We start from the raw sequence: 24,519 nt of genomic DNA on the forward strand, positions 1-24,519 counted from the left end.
TTACAAAATCTTAAGGCTAAACTTCACATGTGTAGCATGTGTACTTGGAAAAAGTATTATTTTAATTCATTAAATATGTTTGATTTTATATTTGGTCTAATAATTATATTTATTTTTATTTAAATTCAGTAATTTACGAAATTGATTACTTTTAGTCTTTTGGTAGATTTTCGAACAATTTTACCCTATGAGTGCATATGGATTAAAACTACCTTTCAAAAGTTGTATAGGGGTAAAATTATCTAAAAATCTCTTATATTTTTAACATAAGAAAAAATATCATATTTTGTAAAATTGAGCACAAAACCTTCTTTCCGTTAGAAACTAATGAAAAATATACATTATGTTTGGATTTGTGTTTTAGTTGTTTTGCTTTGTGTTTTGAAAATAGAGAGAGAAAAATAGAGATAAGTAAGTGTGTGTTGAAAATAGATGATATGTTTGGATTTGTGTTTTGGGAAAATTTAAACTATTTTAAAATAAGTGGTATAGGTTTGATGTTGGGATTTGAGGGACAAAATGTATAAAACCTCCCTGTGTTTTAAAAAGTTTGCAAAAAGCACCTTCCTGTTTTCAGAATAGGCTAAAAGCTCCCATGTGTTTTGTAAACTCAGCTCAATCGCCCCCTCTCCGTTAAATTCAACTAACAGTGTTAATTTTTTAGAAAATGACCGTTATACCTTTACTTAATATATATTATTTCTTATTCTAATGACCGTTGGATTTTTTTGATCAAATATTGATCGTTAGATCTAATCAATTAATCTCAACCTTTAGATTTTAAAAAAATAAAAGGTTTAGATTCAACATATTATTTAATTTATATTATATATAAATAATTTAAAATTTTAAAATTACCAAATTGAGTGAGGCTGGTCTCGTTAGAATCGTCTTAAAGAGACGAGTCTGATGGTGCTAGTTTGAGTCCGAGATTCGATCAGACGGAGACGAATCAACGGAAAATATGTTCGGCGATCGTTGCTTGAGCCCACTCTCTATGATCGACGAAAACTCAAATTGAAGGTATGAAAATGTTCGTCTTGAAGAGAGGATTCTAATGGTACCATTGGGCGTCGGAAATTCGTCCGGACGGCGTCGGAAAATTGTTTCGAAGTTTCCGGCGAAAGTGGGCGAAATACCAGATTTTCTTTCTTTTTTTTTAAATTTTTTAATTAATTTTAATTATATTAGTTAAAATATATTTTAGTAAATTAAGAATATTTTAGATAATTATAAAAATTAAATATTTTGTCTAATTAATAATAATTATAATAATAATTATTGTAATTAAATATATATTTTAATTAATTAAAAATAATAGTTAGATTTAATAATTAACAATACAAAATTATTTGAATTTAAATATAATTTAATTTAATATTTCAATTTAAATATAATATGCCAAAATTTAATTTATTTTTTAAGGTGAGAAATGACAAAAAGAATACACAAAACAAGCAAAAAACCCCTTTGTGTGTTATATAGATCCATAGAGGGGTATTTTGGTCCAAAAAATCATTAAATATCAACCTAAATCGCAGAAAAAGACTACCAAACGAAGCAGACGCGCGTCTTCTCCACTTCTCGTTAGTTGCTAACAGAATGGGGGTTTTTTGCTGACTAAAACAAAATATGAGGGGGGTTTTAGCCTATTCTGAAAATAGGGAGGTGCTTTTTGCACTTTTTAAAACACAGGGGGGTTTTATGCATTTTGCCCGGATTTGAGAGACAAAATCACTGTTCATTGTCAAATTATATATTTTTATATATAAATATGTATATATATAAATATTTTATGTTTATATTTTTATATATAAATATTTTATGTTTAATGTTGTATTTTTGGGAGACAAAAATTACTGTTTATTATCAAATCATGTCTGTTTTATATTATGTATATATATATATAAATACATATATATATATATATATATTATATAGAAAGTTGAAAAATAGAAAAACACACAGATAAGTGGTGCATTTGGGGAACATTTTAGCATTCTTGTACTATTTTTTTTGGGTCTTTGTGTCTAAAATGCCCTATAACAGCTTATATAATAGCGTCGGGTAATTTTTACTTGTTTTGAATTTTTTTTTTGATATGTTTATCTTTCTAAAAAATTAAATAATCTCTTTAAATTAGAAAAATTCGCCAGGAAGCCAATGCAAACCAAATTTTATTATCCTAGGCCAACACCCCAAGATGTCCTTGATCCATAGAGGGGTATTTTGGTCCAAAAAATCATTAAATATCAACCTAAATCGCAGAAAAAGACTACCAAATGCAGCAGACGCGCGTCTTCTCCACTTCGTTAGTTGCTAACAGAATGGGGGTTTTTTGCTGACTAAAACAAAACATGAGGAGGGTTTTAGCCTATTCTGAAAACAGAGATGTACTTTTTACATACTTTTTAAAACACAGGGGAGTTTTATGCATTTTGCCCGTCTTTTTCCAACAAATAAGTTTTTATGTGAAGTTGAAGACAAGCATGGCCCATAATTCTGCAGAAGAAGAGGCAGGACAAGGAGATAATCACATACTTTCCTTGTCTCAATTGAATTTTCAGTATGTCTTAGGACAAGATTTTTGTTAGGGGAAAATGAAATCTTGATTCTATATTCATAGAAGAAGTCACTTTTTTATTCTTTTCGATCTCGAACTTACGATTGAAAAATATATTTAAAAGAAAAATTAATATTTTTTATTTAAATGTCGTCGAATATCAGCACATGCTTGCATGACACGTAATCCTTTTAATTTGGAGATTTAAGTTTTTGATCGATTTTGTTGATATTTGGACTAAATGTGCTATCATAGTCCCTATAATTATGGAACAAGAATTGCATTTTTCCACTTATGGTAAAATTGCATTTTTGGCTCCTTGATTGAATACCCCAATTTTCTACAAATGAATATTTTGGGTCCCACCGTCAATTAATTTTTAGAAAGTAATGGGTGGACCAATTTGAAGAAAAATATGGGCAACACAACAACCATTTTGCACCAGATTAACAATAAACCTGAAAACCAATTTGGATCTTCCGTCACTACAATTTCCCCCAATTTCTCTTTATTTAGCGATTCTCACTCCAAATTGCTGTATCTCTCTCTCTTCTTCTCACTCTTTTCAGGTCCGTTGCTATTAATTGTGGCAAAAAATAGTTGTTTTCCCGACTCTATATATTTTCCTTCAAAATGGTCCCACTGTTAGATTTTAACAATCATCAGTCACTTAATGACTTATAGACCAAAAGCGATAATTTCTTAAAATTTGGGGCACCAAGTTGATTTAGTGACATAGTTAGGAAATAAAAATAAAATAATCCCTTATTTATAAAAAAAAATAAGTATATTAATTAAAATAATATTTTATGAAGTTCAAATTTTGTCAATTACAACGGTTACTCAAAGAGTCTCTCTCTTAATAAATTCAAGGTCCAAATTAACAGTATATATGACATTAATCATCAACATGTGTGGTCCTATTCCTAGTTTGACCAGAATTTCATGCATACACTACTGCCTGAATTTTCAAGATCTAATATTTCTCTATAAAACGGCGTCGACCCATTTTCTTCCAAGATGCAAATCTCAAAAAGCTTTGGTTGATCAGTTAAATTATTGATCCCAGAAAAAGAAAAGAAAAAAAAAGGCCAGCTTTGGTTTTCATTTGATGATGGAGGGAACTGCAGGTGAGGGGAGTTCGAGGAGATCATGTAAACTGGAGAGAAAGACCATTGAGAAGAACCGTAGGATTCTGATGAAGACTCTTTGCTTCAAGCTCGTTTCTTTGATCCCTGATCACCATTTCAAGCCACCAAAGGTCTGTCTCTGTCTCTGTCTCTGTTTGTGTTGTGTGTGTGTGTGAGTGTGTATTATGTCGTCTGTGTGAGGATTTGCTGGAAAAGACATGCATTCATGTAAGTAATATTTACAGTACTAGGATTACTTTAGTAGAAAATTGAAGAAGATTGCCAGCATTTCTCGTCCTTTATACCAGCTACCAGGAATATTCTTATCCAAATCAAATTTGATTGAACCAAATTAATTGTAAAGCAAATAAAATACATTTGTCGTGTAATTGATCTAAATTGTACACCAATTGCACGGCAAGTATATTGTACTTGTTATATAATTGGTTTAGGTTCGACCAAACATAGTCTGGATTAGAACTATGCTCTAATTAATGGTCCATGGTCCCGTAAATTACAACAGTCACTTTTCATTCTTTTGTTCGATTTCGTTAGTATTTTGACGAAAACGACATATGGGCTAAGCATGGAGCCGTCGTATAGAAGGTCAAAGAGTTAACTGCCACGCATTTTTACTGTCAAAATACTAAACAAATATGCTAAAAGAACTAAAAGTGAGATTTTTTTTAACTTCTGCAATGTTATTAAGAAACTTGTAAGAAGAGTGTGCTGATTTAAGGTATAGGATGGCGAAAAATGTTATTTCTCCTACATTGGTGTTATGGGGTTAGGTTTTTGTAATGGTATTGTTTCAATTCTTTGGATTATATCTTTTCTTCATTCCTTCGCTCCTCCTCTGTAACTAATCTAAAGAAAACCATGAGTAGAAGAAATATTTTTTCTGGAAAAAAAAAAGATAATAAGTATTTCTCAAAGACGTCATTCTTAATTTGTGTATGATGACAAATATTATTTAACGTATATAATAATTATGGGTTAAATTCAATTTATCCCTATGATATCTTATGATACTTTCCTATCTAAATCATTGCTGGAAATACAATTTACTTTATTTTTCAAAACACAGGGGTAAGAGTTTTTTACCCTTACATTTTACCCTAATAACCATCGCGATCATATATACAAACAATCACCATCTCAAATGATTAGCTTTAATTTTATAGCGACTCTTAAATTTTTGCATTTTTAAATATATTTAATTTGAGGCATATATATATATATATATAAAACACTATTCTAAGCATCATATTCAGACACTTTGCTTAATGCTCTAACCTTTTTCACAAATGAAATTTTGGACATAATACGAGACACATGCACGCGTGCAGGAGTTGTTGTCGCAGCAGGATCAGCTCGAGCAGGCAACTACCTACATCAAGCTTTTGGCAGCACGAGTTGAAGAAATGAAGAGAAGAAAAACACAAGCTGTGATGACATCCACTACTGCCAACCCAACGAGGAGTAGCAAGAACAATGCTGGTTTTATGGGTCGATCAAAGCCGCCAGTTGTTAAAATAAGAGAATTAGGTTCAAATCTGGAGGTGGTTTTGATCAGTGGGCTTTGCAAAACTGTCATGCTGCATCAAGTTATTAGCATTATTGAACAAGAAGGAGCTGAAGTCGTCAATGTTAACCTCTCCAACATTGCTGGCCAGATCTTCCATACCATCCATGCTCAGGTACTTGATTAATTAACTTGCCTCAATAAATAAACTATTATTTAATTTACGAGATTCAATATATTTTCTGGTTCGGATCAGGTTTTGCCGAACACATGCAAATTTCATGGGATTAATCACTTTTCTTAGACGTGACATGACATCAATTTACATGTGTAATTCCGTACATGCTCACTAAGTCACCATCATATGACTGATTCGATAATCATTCTGTTGAATCTGACTTGAGTTAGAATTTTTCCATTAAACGGATGTTGATAGTTCATGGAATTCGACAAATTTATGAAAATCTTGTCTGTAACAAAATTTGCAACATATTGTTTTCTGGGATTTAACTAACTAAAATGCTAATCATGCTGTGTCCATGTTTATGGCAGGTGAAAGTTTCCAGGGTTGGTGTGGACAGTACGAGAATACGTGTGAGGATACAGGAGTTGATTTCTTAGAACGTATTTATTACAACTCCTGTTTATTTCCACGTGTAGTACTTATTAATTTCCTGTATATGTGAACAAATAAGCATAATTGTATTGTTGCTGGTGTGCCTTAATTATTAGATGAAGCTAATTAATGGAAAATTTTAATTCAAATCGTGTTTTATCAGTCCTGAATCAATTGTACGACAAATATAATATGCACTTATCGTATGATTGGTGTACAGTTATGAAAAAATTACTAATTACATGATAGTGTATCACACTTGCTCTCTGATTAATTTGATTCAACCAAACATGGTCTGCTTTAGAATTTTTCCTAATTAAGCTTTTCTAATTATGAGTTTAGGGTTAGATTTAAGTGGAGAAGTGTTGTATTGTACATGTGGTGATAAGTATAAAGGAGTTCCAAATATTTCCAATTTATTTCTTTGATTTGTTTTTTTAAAAAGATTAATTGTAATAAGACTTCATTTCATAAAATAGTATTATTTTTTTAATTTTTTTGGAAATTATCATCTTGATTATATATAGTAGTAATTAATGTGAAGCAACCCAATAATTAATGCTATAGGTCCTAGTGTTAAAGAATACATACAATAGGGAAACAACATTTTCCCTCCCATATTTAAGGATTAATATTTTTTTCGTATCATTAGTTTAGAAATTTTTCATTAATGATCCTATAATAAGTTATATAAAATTTCACTTTTAATCATTTAATCAGATTCTGATAGTTTCTTGATGGAAAAATATGACGACCACCTGCGTTTTTCTATTGAAATACTAATACAATCTTACGAACGGACTAAACATGAGAAATATTGTAATTTATGATATTAACGAAAATCACCTAACAAACCCGATGAAAAATATACTAACTCTAAAATAAAAATTACAATTTCCTCCATACAACAAATACTTAATGTGTTAATTTTCATCAAGATTGAAACTATACCTTAAGTCAAGCTATATTCAACCTAAATTAATTTGGAAATAAAGACACATCATGTGGGCATTAATCACGTCCACACCGAGTTGAGCTTTCATGAGTTCAAGTTGTCAAACATCAAATATTAATTACTAATCATATCATTGGGTTCAATTCTTGATTCTTACCTCAAGATGAGGGTAAGGATCTAATCCATGGCATGATCCAATATAGTGGATTGTTACATCAATTTGAAACATTTGTGCCAAAAAAATGTAATTTTTAGTAGTTTAGACCTCACGGGTATTTTGATTTTAGTCCCTATGTTCATAGTATATTTAATTCAACGGAATTGTTATTATTTTTTTTGTCTCCTAAGTTAATCGTTAATCATTTTTGGTACTCATCAATTTTTGTCCGCAAATTTTCTTAAAATAATTAAAATTAGTGATGACTATTAATTAATTAACCATCTAAACAAATTATATCTGAGGCACGCTTTTATTGTTGGTTTATCGCCTATTTTTCTTTCCAAAAATATCTCTCCATTAGTTGACGTTAGCTAACGTGCAAGACTATTTAACTTTGATTATTTTAAAAAAATTTGGAGATCAAAATTAATGAAGTCAAGATATAAATATTAAAAATATTTTAGTGACTAATTTAGAAAATCAAAATTAAAATTATCCTTTAATTCTACTGAAAAATATATATATTTTTTCTTTTTTTTTTTTTGAGGTAAATTGCATCGCATTGTTGGTTCTATAAAATATGTTCATTTACTTTTAGTCAATATATTACGAGATCTCAATTTTCAAGAAAAAAATTATAATTTTAGTCGCATAACTATAGAGGTGATAGTTTCATCTATTGAATATCAATTTTTATAATTTGGCAATTAAAGTCCTATAATTTAAAATTTTGGCGCATTAAAAACAAAATTTGCTAGAAATTGCAATTTGGCATGCCCTCACGTGAATCTTAAAACTCCGGTCAGATTGCAAGTTTTGGTGGATTTTATCTTTAATATGCCATTTTTTTTTAAATTGTAGGCCTTTATTATTGTTAAATTAAATTTCAACATGGTTAAAATTGTCACCTCATATAATTATGGACCTAAAATTACAATATTCCCAAACTTAATCAACCTAATATTGTCTCAGTGAAACACACCACAGAAAATTGCTATTTTGGTCTCATAGTTATGATGCATGAAAATTTCAGTCATGTTGAAATTTAATTTGACAATTACGCTATACAATTTAAAGAAATTGGTACAGTAAGGACAAAATTTGATGAATATTGCAAATCGAGTCAGATTTCAACATGTGTGCCTCACACGATTCCCAATTGTAATCTTCAACGAATTTTATTCATACATATATATATAGTAGTTGTTGTTTCAGCGATTTCCACAAGCATATAAAAAAATTATATTATGAGATTAAGAGGGAAAAAATTGTGAAAAAAACACAAACGTCGTGTGAGGTGATGAGAAAAGAAAGAAGTACGTGAGAAAAAAGAAATGTGGGGTAAGGTGAGAAAGAAAAAATAAATTGTAATTATAGTCTTATTAGAAATATAGAAATTAGTGGTGAAAATAAATATGGAGAAGGTGAGAGGAAAAAAAAATTATAATTATGATTTATTAAAATATGGAAATTTATGAGGGAAAAAAATATGAAAAAAAAAGAGCAAAACATGGAGTAATGGGTTTGAGAGGGGAAAAAATTATAATTATGAGATTAGTAAAAATATTAAAAAGAAAATTAAATGGAAAGAAATAAATTAAAGGATAAATTTGAATACTAAAAAAGTGGTACGACAAAAGGATTTTTTTAATCCTCAATAATGTAAAAAAAAATTACAAGATACGTACAATGAAACTAATAATTTATGAATTAAAATTTAATCTGTATGAAAATAGACAATAAGTATTTTTTAGCAAATTTTTTATTTCTTTTTTTAGAAAAAAAAAAGATGAATGTTGGATCCTCAATTCATTCAAAGCCATGACCAACAAAAATAATTCTTAATATTAAATTATAATGCAAATAAATTTATTCTATATATTTAAAAACATAGGTTCTATGAAATAAGAAAAGTAGATAGTAGAAGCTAAAAGTATGAACAATAAACTCTATTTCTAGATTTTGATTAAATATTTTAGATATCAATTAATTGATCTGCGTATAAGTTAATTACCAATACATATCCTTTCGTATTTTATCCTAATTTTTTCTGGAAATTTTCATATCCCATCCATTGGTAGGTACGATTATTGTTATATCCCCAATTGTACATCTAACAAATTTCACAGTACTTGGGATCAAAGAGAAAATAGTATTAACTTATGAAACAAAAAATGCAATTAATGTAATTTTCTTCGAGAAGTAGATTTAACGACCACATTCTTGTCACATGGCTATCTCCGTTATTTTTTTACGGAGCAAAAGCAAAAGTTCCAAAGTGTTGTTTCGCAAGATTCAATATTATGGAGAGAAAATTGTATTTTTCATCACATAACTTAGGCTTTTGTACAATTTTAGTCCCGTCGCTTATAGAATTTTTTTCTTAATAATCCATAACTTTAAAAAATTCTTATTTTCACTTTTCTTATCAACTTCTATTAGGAATTTGATAAAGAAAATCGCGTACAAGTTATATGGTCGTTTCTCCTCATTCTAAAAAAATAACAACCACATGACCTACACGTGTTTTCTCTGTGAATTTTCTAACAAAAGTTGGCAACAAGACTAAGAATGAGACTTTTTTACAAGTCATGATATATTTTCAGAAAGGCAACATTGTAATTTTAGTCTTGTATGTTGGGAGATGCGAAACTGCGGATCCATAGTCTTGTAAGAAATCCACTAGCAATTCTAATCCTTTATGATTTTGTGACAATTTTAGTCCTTCCCACAGAAATCAATTGAAATCTGACAACCACATGACCTACACGTGTTTTTTCTGTGAATTTCCTAACAAAAGTTGGCAACAAGACTAAAAATGAGACTTTTTTACAAGTCATGATATTATTTTTAAAAAGGTAATATTATAATTTTAGTCTTGTATGTTGGGAGATGCGGAACTGCGGATCCATAGTCTTGTAAGTAATCCACTGGTAATTCTAATCCTTTATGATTTTGTGATAATTTCAGTCATTCACACAGAAATCAATTGAAATATGACAACCACATGACCTATACGTGTTTTTTCTATGAATTTCCTACAAAAGTTGGCAATAAGACTAAAAATGAGACTTTTTTTTACAAGTTATGATATTATTTTCAAAAAGACAACATTGTAATTTTAGTCTTGTATGTTGGGGGATGCGGAACTGCGGATCCATAGTCTTGTAAGTAATCCACTGGCAATTCAAATCCTTTATGATTTTGTGATAATTTCAGTCGTTCATAGAGAAATCAATTGAAACCTTACAACCACATGATCTAGACGTATTTTTTCTGTGAATTTCCTAACAAAAGTTGGCAACAAGACTAAAAATGAAAATTTTTTACAAGTCAAGATATTATTTTTAAAAAGGTAAAATTATAATTTTAGTCTTGTATTTTGGCAGATGCAGAGCTGCGGATCCATAGTCTTGTAAGTAATCCACTGGCAATTCTAATCCTTTATGATTTTATGACAATTTCAGTCCTTCACACAGAAATCAATTGAAATTTGACAAACACATGACCTATACGTGTTTTTTCTATGAATTTCCTACAAAAGTTGGCAATAAGACTAAAAATGAGACTTTTTTATAAGTTATGATATTATTTTCAAAACGGTAAAATTATAATTTTAGTCTTGTATGTTTGGGGGTGCTAAACTACGGATTCATAGTCTTGTAAGTAATCCACTGGCAATTCTAATCCTACAATTTATGATTTTGTGATAATTTTAGTCCTTCCCACATAAATTAATTGAAATCCGACAAAATGATTGGGCATATTAGGAAAAAATGGAGTTTTTTTGTCAACTGGACGTTGATTTTGAACGTGGCATTAAATCTAGACATTTCGGATACAAATTCAGACATTTGCATATAATCACTTATTTTTTGTTCGTTCTATTGTGTAAAAGATAACACAAAGAGGGTGTTAATTTCCCTTACAGAATGAAGGTTGCCACCCCTCTTAACATACATGACTAAAATTATAATTTTACCTTTCAAAAATTCCATAAACAATATAATTAAAAAATATATATAATATTGAGTCTAAATTAAAGGACAAAAAATATAATTCTTTATTATAAAATGAACCTACATATCTAATTGTATATGGGACAAAATTAATGTATTCTTTAATCATAATGTTATGGAAAAAAAAATAAAGAAAAGAAACCATAATATGCATGCGCGGTAACAATTTGCAGGTGCTATATAATTGTCATGAAAACGGATTGCATTCAAAGCTGAGATGGTCCTCACAAGAGAGAGAATGAGATGTATGAAATTTATTGTTCGCTAATCAATATGTTCTCACGTTCTTAACACGCATCCATATTTTCTTTCTTTCTTTCTTTTTCAAGATGGTTGGACTTTGGAATTTCAGTGTGCAACACATATGTGTTGCAAAGTAAGACAATTCCAATTCACCTTTTGGGATAATTTCAATACTGGTTTTTTTGTTAAATGATTAAAGTCGGACTTTTTTGTTAGATGACTGGTTAAACTAACAAATAGACCACGCATGCCATAAATAAAAGAGAAAGTAGGAACATTTTATTTTGCACTTATCTAACATTTTTTTCCCCTAAAAAAGGACTTGTTCATTAGTTCAAAAGGTCTGCTAACAAAAATGACTGATTTTGGTCATTTAAAAGCATTTTGTGGCGAAAATTAAAATCAATGAGTTTGAAATATGAAGTACTAAAATTAATTTAGTGACTTATTTAAGGGACTAAAATTGATAGTATCCTTTCCATCTAAAAGGACAAGAAGTTGTTGTTGTTGGGTGATAGTTCTATTTGGTAAAATCTTGGATATTTGAGAGGTAAAAATCAAAGTACTTAAGGGAGTAATTATATTGTGAGAGGCATTCCTCGGTTTTGCCAAAATAGAGGTTGGGAATTAAAGACGTCAATTTTAAATGACAAATCTCGTCATATATTGTACAAATTGTCGGAAATTAATCTCTGATCTGGGGATCTGAGAGTTTTCTGGTCAAATATGATGATGTTGACTTTTGGTATGTTTCAGAGTTGGAGACGGGACCCAATTGGGCAAACCACACGTAGGGGTGCCACACATTCAGCCCACCAAAATTAAAATTCCTGTTTTTCCAAATTATACGGCTACAATTATTAAGACATATAATCGTAACATCATACTATTTTTCTCATCTTTCGTTTTTTTTTTTAAATTGTGATGGCAAAATCAGAAATTCGAAAAGTTCAGAAGAGATAGTGTAATAATTTAACATGATTTAACTGTTTTATCATTCAAGAGCTTGTGTGCTTAGTAGTAATGTTTTGAACCATAAACCATTTATCAAATCGAAAAATTAAGTGAATAATGGATCACTGGTTCAATTATAGTTGAAATAATAACATTATATTTATGTCATAAATAAGTATCAATATTTTAAAAATAATAATAAATAATAAATAATATTAATATACTTAACAATCTATCATTTTTTAAGAAAAAAATTCACTGTTTGAAGACAGAACTTGGGCAGAGATGGATATCAAAGACCAAACTTGGGCAGAGATAAAAAATAATTAACTACTCTCTGCATTTTCAACCAAATCAGTATTATCTACTAAGTTAAACAGATTCAATCCAAAAATTTAAGTTTTGAAAAGTTATCACGACGTTGGGCAACCATTAGTCTGTTGGTACTGTTTCTCTTTCTTCTTCACTGAACTGGTTATGAATATATGTATTTGTACTGCTGCACTGTGAGATGAAATATAGAGAAGATCAAATCCCATTGCTCCAATTTAAATCTCAAAACATTTAATTGCACTATGGCCTACAAAATTATTGGCATACACCTACTTATTACTGTTTAATCAAAGATATCATTTGACAAGACTGTTTAATATTCAAAGGTTGTGATTTGCTATTCAGATATATAATGAATAGAATCGTTGAAATCCCAATCAAAGCATATATCAATCATGTGAAGAACAAAGCTATTTATTACTAAAGTTGTTAAATGAGAAATCCTAGGTGGTCCAAATTTGTTGCAGTCCACACGTTTTTTAGGGTTTTACTTGGAATGATTGGGGTGACCTTTGGTAGTCACCAGAAGTGAGGTCTCCCAGTCTTGTTAAGGCTAGCTGTCATGATTAGGGGCCTGATTTCATTGAATCCACCAAATATGCAGTCATTTTTAGATGTAGACAGGATTTTTTTTTTTTTATTGATTTAAAACTCATACAATAGTTCCATTTATATATTTTGAACTGAAATTTCGATTTCAACGTATGTTTCGGGAGTCATTCTCAAATTGGTCACTGGAACGGATTTAGTCCCCCATATTCCATGACTAACAAATTTCAGTTCCCAGGGAGGAGAAGTAATCCACCTGTTTCTTGTTTAGGGTTGAAGAAAATAGCCAAATTTTCTTCCAATTTAACAGTTTGGAAACAATATGGCGTCAAAACCTGCCGTTTTGCCCCTAATTTCAGACCGATGTGAGTGCCACTTATGTCACTTAGTTTTGGACGTTAATTAACGACAGGGTTCAATTTTATTTAAAATTGGGCACATGATGAGGAACCAGTTCTATAACTTATGGAACATGAGGGTCTCATTTCATTTTAAAGACAAAGTTGAGCGATCAAAACTATAATTTTCACCACTAAACATATACATATATAGAGAATACATTTGGACAATTTTATTCAAACTTTTAGTCCGAGGTAGTTGATAGATTAATTAGTTTAAGAACTTGAACCCATGCAATCTTGTCAGAAATAGTTCACGAGGATAATGATATTATTGGTCGATTAAAATCAAACAAATTCCAAAATTTTCAAAACAATCTAAATATTGTCTCATTCTGTCAATTTATCAAATTGTGAGTGTCCCAATAAAAATCTATTGGACTAGAGAGACACCTTCTAAAAACTGTCGATGCGATGTGGAGAGAGACATCAGCTGCTGTTTCCTTTTCCTGATTTTTGTGGGGTTGGAAGAGCTGCTACTGCTGTGAAGGTGTTGAACAAGAGTCGACATAAACCAGCGATTGATGTCTATGTTGATATTGCATTGAGCTTCTGATCATCTCATACGAAAATGATGGTCTTATCATGGGCAACGTGTGTCGAGTTGCAATTTGTCCGCATTTCACTGATGAGAGGTCCCAATAACCTTAGCCGATTACACCAACATTTTCATCGTTTTTAGTATGTGGACCTTACATGAAGGTGATAATATCTTAGGACAACCCACGAGTCTCGAGACTGTCTAAGAAGATAACAATATATACATGTACTAGGTAATGGCAGCCTTTCTAGTCCCCTGCCAGGATTGGAATTCGCCTTGCGATCAACGGATGCCAATCTAATAGTGGTAGGGACACGATAGAGGCATCGGTGCTGCGGCATATAATTTTTAATGGTCATGTGTCAGACACATAATCTCTTTTTCTTTAACTGAAATCAAAAAGACATATTTTTATATTTTATAACATCGAATGTGACACTCATCACAATTATGATACCAAAAATAAAAATTATTTTTTTAACGAAATTAAAAAAGGATTTTGCCGATGTAAAATACTTGTATTGCTTGTATTATAGATGGTTTCTGGGTTTTTGCAAAAGCTTTACTGTTTTTAGTGTTCTACTGCCATGGGATTTCCAAAAGGTCTACTTTCATGGATGATATTGAAACTTGTGAGCTACTGAGGGAAATTTCATGGAGGGGTAAATATTGCATTATTTTTTTGTGTCACAAGAGGATAATTTGTATATATATATATATATATATATTTTTTTTTTTACAGTGGCTTAATTATTTACACTTTTTCGTTACACACAAGAGGATAAATTGTATTTAACCCATTCTTTCGTGGTTGATCGTTGATTATATGCTCCTACAATACAATTTACGAAAGTTCTAGTTTTTAGTTTGTGATTGATTGGGTGTGTTTCTTAGGATTATGGTGGGTTTGTTGAGATTTTTTATTTTGGCGGGCTTACGCAGGTTATGTGTTGGGTATTCATCTTTCAGCAGAAGCTCAAGAACCCTATTTAACTATTACAGATTTTGTGAGTTTTTCAATCCTTAAATAATACAAACAACTTTTACAGAATAAAATATCCTTTTCCACCACAGTTGTAACATCTACTAGTTTTATAATCTCTAGGTTTTTCTTCTCTAGTTCTAGATTGCCTAGTAAATTGTTTGTGCTAGAATTTTCTTTTGTTATAAATTATATTTATCTAAAAATATTGAGAAAAATTTAGATGACTTAAAAGAATTAATTCAAGATATAAAATTAATTGGTAATAAAAATAAAGCTGAATTATGCTCCAATTGTTTTATTAAATGTTATTCTTGAAGCATATAGTGATGTAAAAGCAGCTACGAAATACGGCAAGAATAATGTGAATCTAGATACAGTCATTAATAGCCTAAAGAGTAAGGGAATGGACCTTAAAACAAATAAACCTAGTCAAAGTCAAAATGAAGTAAACTATGTAAGAGGAAAGACTAAACCGAAATTCTGACTACAAATATAGAAAACATAGCAAAGGTAAGAGTAGGAGCAAAAGTAGGAGTAAGTCAAGGTCTAGAACCAAGGATGACAGAAATAGAGATGAAAAAGCTAGAGAAAGAAGGTGCTATAACTGTGGGAAAAAGGTCACTATATAAAAAGAATGTTGAAAACCAAAAAGAAAAAATAGGAAAAATAACAATAATAAAAAAGATGCTAATGTTATCACTGAAGAAAATTTTGGTGAAGTTTTTATGGTATGTGATGTGAATATTGTCCAGTCTCCTCTTAATATAAATGAATGGTTGATTGATTCATGTTGTACTTTTCACATGAGTCCTTTTAAAGAAATTTTCACCAATCATAAAACTGAAATCAGGCTTTGCGTCCATAGCCAATGAAAAACTTTGTGAAATAAAAGGTCTTGGTGGCATTTGTTAACTTTCAAAGATGGTTATAAGTTAAAAAATGTCAGGCATGTTCCTAACTTGAGTCATAACTTGATTTCTTGTTCTGCCCTTGAGGGTAGATGGGGGAAGGGTATTATGAAAATCATGAAATGTTCTTATACTATTTTCAAAGCTAAAAAGAAAAGAAATTTATATACTTGTACTGTGAAGTATGATGTTCTTGCTGCAACTGTTCTAGAAAATGATAAAACTAGCCTGTAGCTTAAGAGGTTAGGCCACATTAGTATAAAAAGACCATAATTGCTTCAAAAAGAACGAGTACTGATAAAATAGATAAAATGAAGTTTTGCGATAAACGTGTCTTGGGAAAACAACATAAAGTATCCTGCATCACCTTCCCCAAACCCTACATCATCATCCTGCATTCTTGATTATGAGCGTGTTGATGTTTGGGGACCGGCTAATATTGCTATTCATGGTGGAAACAAATATTTTTTTATCTATAACTGATAATTACCCAAGAAAGATTTATGTATTCTTAATGAAACATAAGTCTGAAGTTTTTGAAAAATTTAAGAATTGAAGATTTTGGTTGAAAACCAAACCGTAAGAAATTGAAAGCCTTACAAACTAACAATGGGTTAGATTTCTGCAATCAAAATTTTTCTGATCTTTGTGATGAGTATGGTATCAAAAGGCATAAAAATTAGGAAAGCTACTGTCAACAAGATTTATCATGTTCAAACATGTAAGTCGCTCAAGCTAGGGGGAGCATGGTGGTTTGCTGCTCACTTGGAAATATGAAAACGCAACCAAAGAAAACAAAACCATAACCAAATCCTCCGGCCTGTTTAAGAACATAGAAAACACCACAACTAACCTTTTTGATACAGATATCAGCAATGCACACAAGCAATAGCTGAAAAGCAGCCAAACAAGGAAACCCCACTTCTGGCCTTCTTCAGGCAACTGAAAACGACCATGGCTGTTATGATAATTCTGGCATCGCAGCATAAGATTTACTTGCACATACTGAAGAAAGGAGAAGAAACTTACACGATTTCTCGCACTAGTGAACCATAGGGTACATATGACTGTAAAGTGGCAAAACAAGAATGGATAGGACAACAATCCTTCCACAAAAACGTTCATATCTCTGTTGCCAACCAAGATCCCTGAGGTCATGTCAAATGAAGTAAACAGGATAAGGCTGTTATACAAAGAGAAGCCAAGCACCTAGAGAAAATAATTGAAAACATACAGCAAAGCCCAGAACGTCATAGATTTTGGGGGGCCTATTCAGGTTGTTTTTACTTTTTACCACATTACTTAACCAGATTTATAGGCTAAACATGTCAACACATGACTACCACCACGAATATTTACCTAGATAAGATTAATGACAATCCGACACTTATAAAGTAAAACTTGTATTAATCAGGCACGCGTTAGCCAGATGTTAGCAGAATTAATACATGACTTATATAGAGCAGAGTAATGCATAAATATGCCAAAATTTTATCAGCAATATGACATTATAAAAAAACAACCTCCACATCCAAAGAGGAAAAAAAGAGTCCTTACAATCACATCCCAGAAGCTAGCCATTATCCACAAACATCAAGAGCCGGAAAACAAACACAGTAGTATAGTCAACCTAAAAAGGTAAGGAAAAAAACAGTGTCATCACCTAAAACCTCAAGATCACATCCAGATCAGATGAAATCCTACTATTTTCCCAGAAAGCCTCAAGGTTACATACCACAATCCATATGCGCAGTGGACATTCACATAAATGGTATCTCTTCCAGATAATTGCCACAATAATTCTAAAGCAGCAGTTAAGAAATGGGACAAATGCAATTTGACCCTGAGAAATGAGAAAAAAAAAACCCATAAAAATGGTGAATTAACCCAGTGTTTTGGAAAGCACTGCAAATTACGCCGTCTAATCGGCTGTATTTTGAAAAATGAAGCAAATTTGGGGTATCCATTGATCTAAACGAACCCCACAGTTGAAACTAACAACTTGAAAGAAATTCCAAAACATCCAAAGGAGAAAAAAAAAAAAAAAAAACCCATTTAAAAACAATGAAGTCTTGAACATTCATTTATCCAAAAAAAGTTAAATAAAATCCCAAACATCCATTTAAAAGGATACATACTTGCGGCAAGCATAGACAAGAAGAACCCACACAGATATTAAGAAAAACAAATCCAAACTTCATGAAATTAACTAACTAAATGCGCACTTTTTTCCCAGTTAAACTGAGCAAATTTTAGTTGTCCTTCTCATTTTCCTGAGATCAAACTTAAAAGGTGCTTGACCCACAAAAAAGGAAAGAACACTGACCATTTGAAATCAACGCCTTTGATCGCCACCGAAATCTCAACTCTGAATCCAAGACTTGGTTCTCATTCCTGCAATCTAAACATTGATTCGAACTAGCATCACTCCCGAGTTTTAAGCATGAAAATACCAATACCAATAACAATAATACAAAGGAAGTACAGTGCAAAATATGTGGTAGAACAGAAAAAACAGAGTTCATCTGAAAAGGGAAAAAAGAGCAAGTTTTTGAAGTAAAATATGTAAATTCACACAGAGAAGCAAATGAAGATCAGAATTTTGTTTGAAGGTGTGAAGACCTGAACCGAAGAGAGTCAAAGGAAGATTCCCATACTGCACTAAGAGCGTCCAAGTCGGCAAACTCATATACAGTAAGATTTTCTTGGAGGTCAGCCTATTTCACATAGCTATTTACCTTCCTATATTTTTTAAAATACACCGATTTACTCCCTATAATTTTTAAAATGAAATAATTTACCTCTCTATATAAGAAGGTAAATTACTTCATTTTATAAGAAGGTAAATTACTTCATTTTAAAAAGTATAAGGGGTAAATTGCTAATTTTTTTTTCATAAGGAGTAATGTGCTTATTTTCAATATTACAGGAGAATAAATTGCTACTCACCCTTTTTAAATATTAATTTTTAAAATCCCATTTTTCAATTTCAAAATAATAATATATTACTAACGGCGCCGATTATGACTTTAAGAAATAAAGAAAAGATAGGGCGAGTTTCACTCATGGTATGTCAACGTTCTATGTTTTACAATTCCATCATTTGGCTTATGTTTTTCGTGTAGCATTCAAATCAAATGACTCTAATACTTTCACATATATTATGAATAATTTTTTTTTTAAAATGTGATGTGTTGGTTTATATATTTTATTTTTAATTATAATATTTTTTAACTTTTAAGATGTAAAATTTATTTATTATATGCACGTAGAAACGATATACTACAACAGTAATATTTATATATACATATATATATTTATTTATTTTATGCGAGTATTTATATATAAATAAGCCGGTGAAGTCCTAAAATGAAGGGAGTTAAAATAGAAGTTAGATTGATAAAGTAGATGAGTGAAAGAGAGTGGACAAATGTTTTGCCTATATAAATAATTAATGAATACCTTTATCATGATTTATATTCATTCAACAATTAAATATACTTCATAAAAAAATTCAATATATACTATAAAAAATTAATTATTATCTATACCATAAGGTACCACAGATTAAAATTTAATAAATCAGTCTTATTTACTGCGGTCAGACAAAACTATTTTGAAAACTTAAATTTTGACCACAAGTAATCAACATTTGTTTTAATTAAGATGTAATAAATATTTTGATTTCGTGTGCAGAAACAACGGTATAGTTGTTGTTCAATCGTGCTTAATTAATATTTGTCACGACTTTTTACTTTTAACCTGAATTAACCATATTTCTTCTAGATGGTAATTGGACAATCATTCATCTATCCTTTTTAAAAAATAACGATAAAGAAATGCACAACGACAACTTCACATAACTAACTTTGTAATCCAAATATGTAACCAACCAGCAATTAACGATCAAGTACATAAACAAACATGTTTATATATCCGCTCTCTCTACATATAATCTAATTGACTATGTTTAAGATTACGTTAGTATATAGAAGGAGCTGCTCAATCCTTAATTTATCCTTGTATTTTCGTAATAAGTTATAATACATATCTTCACACAATATCGTAATTTGAAAAAAATATTCATGCATTTTTCACTATTTTTTAAATAGTTTATTTATATCAAAATTCAGATTCCCACTCCATTTAATTTCTTTTAAATAAAACAAAATGAACTGGAACCCAAACTTTGCAGCCGAATGGGGTTGGGCCCAATTGCTATCTTTCTTTCCAGGCAACATCGCTTCCATGTACGTTTCTTCAGCTTTTTTTTTTTTTTTTTTCCCTAGAAAAAAAAGTTTTTATGAAAATTTCAATTTATTTCTGATTTTTTTTAATTTATGTAATTTATCTTAAAATACTTGATAAAGCTTCATCCTATTCAAAATTTCAAATATAATTTACTTATTAACCAATTGATATATTTCTTTTTACCAATTATCAATTGTACGTCCAACAATTATATATGAACATTTATTAACTTTACAAATAATATTTGACAGTCTATTCCCGGATTATGTTCACATTTACTTAGTAATATAAGAAGGGACGGATCAATTTACTTTGGTTTGGAGAAGTTATAGGAAATGTGACGTTTCTTTTGTCAGAAATGTCAATATTTTGGTTCCAAATTACATGATCCTTGACTTCCTTGAAAATCCACTACATTTTGTTTTCAACGGAATGTACTTAACTACGAGAACCACGTTTGATATTCAGATAGAACATGAGGACTATGAAATTTGAGGGACTGAATGCAAATTAATATAGATGGAGGCAGGAAGAACATAAATATCATCTTTGTTTGGATTTGTATTCTCACGTGTTTTTTGAAATAAGATAAAACATACTCAATATTTATTTTAATGTTTTTTCACCTTATTGTTTGTTTTTCTATTTTTCAACTTTCTATATATAATATATATATATACATAAATATAAAACAGATATTATTTGACAATAAACAGTAATTTTTATCTTCAAAAAATACAACATTAAATATAAAATATTTATATATAAAAATATATGATTTGTCAAATAACAGTGATTTTTGTCTCCCAAATCCTAATATCATACCTACACCACTTATTTTAAAATACCCCAAAACATAAATCCAAACATATCATCTATTTTCAACACACACTTACTTATTTATATTTTTCTCTTTCTATTTTCAAAATACAAAACAAAACAACTAAAACACAAATCCAAACACAATTAGGTTTCCTGGGTGCAACAAGTCAGGGTACTGTATACATGACAACTAATATCATGAAGCTATAAATATCTATATATGTGACACCGTCATGTTCATATTTGACAAAAACTGCATGCATGCTGGCGTAGCCTTCCTTATCTAAAGTTTCCTTGTCGTTCCCAAGACCCAAATTTTGCCTATAAAACGGCTTGTTGGGAAATGCAAATCTGAAAGCTTAAGTTCATTTAGTCAATTTGATGATAATGGAGGGTACTACAGGTGAGGGGAGTTCGGGCAAACTGGAGAGAAAGACCATAGAAAAAAATCGAAGGAATCTGATGAAGAGTCTTTGCTTCAAGCTGGTTTCCTTAATCCCTCCACCTCATCGCCATTTCGACTCATCAAAGGTCTGTCTGTCTGTCTTGTGTGTCTCTGTATGTACACACACACACACACAAACACAAACGTATATTAATAATTATGTCTGTTTTGTGAGAGGTTTAATAAATGGAACGAAACATGAATTTATGTTAGTAAACTAAAATTAGTAGCAGAAAATCAGGTATATATGTAAGTTGCTCTTGTAGCTATATAGCTCGCTAGATTTAAGTTTTCTGTAATGGTATTGTTTATATTCTTTTTTTGGGTGAAATGAAAGTTTTCTATTCATCCAATAATATTTACATTGTATTCCGGGCATACCCGGAAAGATACAAAAAACACACGCTAAAGTTTAAAGAATAGTTAAACCGTGTGGAAAAAGTGCCAAAAAGATCCTATACAATGTGATCTTAGGATCTTGACAGAAATAATAAGCCCTTCGGGACAGGGTTTTGTAGCCTCAAAGATGATTTCATTGCGGTGCCTATATTTTAACCATTGATATTGGGTAATATGCATCATTCTAAATATAGGAGATAATTTATTAAATCATTTTTCATCGGAATTTTTTTTCTCATTAGACATATCCGAGGAAGTAAAATGCATTTAACCCAATTATAGCATGATCATATCTCTTTTTCTTACCATCCATGCATGGCTTCGACGATATTAGGAGAAACATACTAAAAAAAATTCATTTGCTTGAAACTTAACCACAAAGTTAAATTTGGACATTTTGCTTAATTTTCTTAAACTTTGAATTAAATTTTAGACATATACACTAATTTACCAAGCATGCAGGTGGAGGAGTTGTCGCAGAAGGATCAGGTGGAGCAGGCGACTACCTACATCAAGCTATTGACACAAAGAGTTGAAGAAATGAGGAGAAGAAAATCACAAGCTCTGATGACAGCGAGTGCGAGTACTAGTATTATGGGTGGATCAAAGTTGCCAGTTCTGGAAATACGAGAATTAGGTTCGAATTTGGAGGTGGTTTTGATCAGTGGGCTCTGCAAAACTTTCATGCTGCATCAAATTATTAGCATACTCCAAGAAGAAGGAGCTGAAGTCGTCAATGTTAATGTCTCCAACATTGCTGGCCAGACTTTCCATACAATCCATGCTCAGGTACACTTGATTAATTGCCATGTGTAATATATTACATGAGATTGGTTAATTTCTTTTCTTGGACATGACATCATAATTCAGTACTCACCATTGTGCAATTTATTTGAGTGATTTGAACTAGAATTTTCTTGCTGTAAATCTAGTGCACCACGTCGACAAATGAAAATCTTGTGTTGTAATAAAATTTGCAGCATATTTGTGCGTAGTTGTGGTTTATATATATATTGAATATTTCGGTTGGTAGATTTGGTACAAAAATGCTAATTAAAACCTGGTTCATGTTGATGGCAGGTGAAAGTTCCGAGGGTTGGTGTGGACACTTCGGGAATACGTATGAGGATACAGGAGTTGATTTCTTAGAGCTAGCATATTTATTACAGCTCCTGTTTGTTTGCATGGATGATATTGTTATTACAATATGTGAACAAATGATTAAGCATTGTGTTGCGTCTTCTAGCTGCTGGTTATAATTACAATATGTGAGTCAGTAATTATGAGTTTAAGGTTTGGCTGACAGAGAAGTGTTGTATGATGGTGTAATATATGTTCCCTTAATGTATTGATGTATCGATCTATACGTTTCTTGAAATTTTTATCATATAACAAATGAGTGAAAGATATAAAATAGTTGTAAATAGTTTGATTTGTTTTAGGTTTTTACATTGATCATGTATCAAAATTCAAAAAATTAAATTAATGATCAAATATTTCTTCGGTAGAAATTTGTATATTGTATTTTCAATCCTGCAATTATGTGTGTAATTTGGTATTTTAGTTACTTATAGTATTAGAGTTATAAAATAGTCTTACATATATTTTCAATTTTCATGAATTTAGGACATATCTTGTCCGAAAATTTAAAATCAATTGGAAAGCGCATTATTATATTTGGTTTTATTTTAAAAATATTTTATTTTGTATTTTGGAGATAGAGAGAGAAAAATAGAGATAAATAAGTGTGTGTTGCAGATAAATGTATGTTTGGATTTATTTTTAGAGGCTTGATATATTTTAAAATAAGTGGTGTATGTTTGTTGTTGAGATTTGAGAGACAAAAGTAACTGTTCATTGTTGTCAAATTATGTCTCTTTTATATATTTTTTATATATAAGTATATACATATATATTATATGTTTAATATTGTATTTTTTGGAGACAAAAATTATTTTTTATTGTCAAATAATATTCTTTAATATTATATTTATATATAAGTGTGTATATCTCTATTATATATAAAGTTCAAAAATAAAAAAACACACAAACAAGGTATGAATATAAAGAGGCAAACATTAGATGTGTTTTATCTTATATCGAAGATTGTCCAAAAATGAAATCAAACTAATGCATGTGTCTTGCACATCCTGGTGGAATATTGGCAGTCGATTTGAAATTTTTCGGTCAAAAGTATCATAGATTAGCAAAATTAAAAATATGCATAATTATTTTGCAACTCTAACAATATAAATGACTAAAATGTCAAACATGCATAATTGGAGGATTGAAAAAAATATTTTGAACTATTATGTCATCAAATTTGCTGGAAACCCCAATTTACGGGATGATATGGCTAATAAAGTGGACCTTTTCAGTCAAATTAATTGAACATGACTAAATATATTGCTAGAAATTTTAAAATTACAGGACTAATTTACGAATTCTAAATGGAACAGGATCAAAATTGTCACTCCCAAAACTTACAGGACCAAAATTGCACTTTTCTTATTTAATTTTACCGAGCAATATATTTGGTCTTTTTTCTTTATCTTGTTAAAAATCAACCAAGACATATAGGCATGCACGAGGTTGCTAAATTATGGCACCAAAAGTGCAATTCCGTCCGTACGCATGTCAGGTGGCCATCTCCAATAATTCTTTTACCGAGAGAAAGAAAAATACCTGAATTTTTGTTTGATGGGATATTTTCACTTTTGATT

At 30.5% G+C, this 24,519-nt stretch overlaps 3 protein-coding genes across 8 annotated transcripts; 2 read left to right on the forward strand and 1 right to left on the reverse strand.

Moving 5' to 3' along the window:
• Positions 3,503-6,008, forward strand: LOC105168709. Its single transcript, XM_011088844.2, has 3 exons — positions 3,503-3,824; positions 5,043-5,393; positions 5,771-6,008. The coding sequence occupies exons 1-3, from the start codon at positions 3,675-3,677 to the stop codon at positions 5,837-5,839; spliced, it is 570 nt and encodes a 189-aa protein (XP_011087146.1). The 5' UTR covers positions 3,503-3,674; the 3' UTR covers positions 5,840-6,008.
• On the reverse strand, positions 13,699-18,593 carry LOC105168710. Of its 6 annotated transcripts, XR_002287563.1 has the most exons (7): positions 18,502-18,593; positions 18,206-18,280; positions 17,615-17,722; positions 17,437-17,509; positions 16,911-17,027; positions 16,733-16,821; positions 13,699-14,318 (listed from the first exon to the last, which is right to left on the reverse strand). XR_002287563.1 is itself a non-coding variant. In XM_020695785.1 (4 exons), exons 1-4 carry the CDS (start codon positions 18,402-18,404, stop codon positions 14,234-14,236), a joined length of 492 nt encoding a protein of 163 aa, XP_020551444.1. In that variant the 5' UTR covers positions 18,405-18,495; the 3' UTR covers positions 13,699-14,233. The 6 variants fall into 6 exon arrangements, 2 of the variants coding, with proteins under 2 accessions (XP_020551444.1, XP_020551445.1); XR_848350.2 differs by lacking the exon at positions 13,699-14,318 and having other exon boundaries at positions 16,747-16,821; positions 16,909-17,027; XR_002287562.1 differs by lacking the exon at positions 13,699-14,318 and having other exon boundaries at positions 16,747-16,821; positions 16,909-17,027; positions 18,206-18,273; positions 18,502-18,559.
• LOC105168711 lies at positions 21,326-23,090 on the forward strand. The gene is made up of 3 exons (XM_011088845.2): positions 21,326-21,483; positions 22,259-22,585; positions 22,877-23,090. The coding sequence occupies exons 1-3, from the start codon at positions 21,334-21,336 to the stop codon at positions 22,943-22,945; spliced, it is 546 nt and encodes a 181-aa protein (XP_011087147.1). The 5' UTR covers positions 21,326-21,333; the 3' UTR covers positions 22,946-23,090.

Source organism: Sesamum indicum, linkage group LG8 (assembly GCF_000512975.1).
Source record: "Sesamum indicum cultivar Zhongzhi No. 13 linkage group LG8, S_indicum_v1.0, whole genome shotgun sequence".
Classification (NCBI taxonomy): domain Eukaryota; kingdom Viridiplantae; phylum Streptophyta; class Magnoliopsida; order Lamiales; family Pedaliaceae; genus Sesamum; species Sesamum indicum.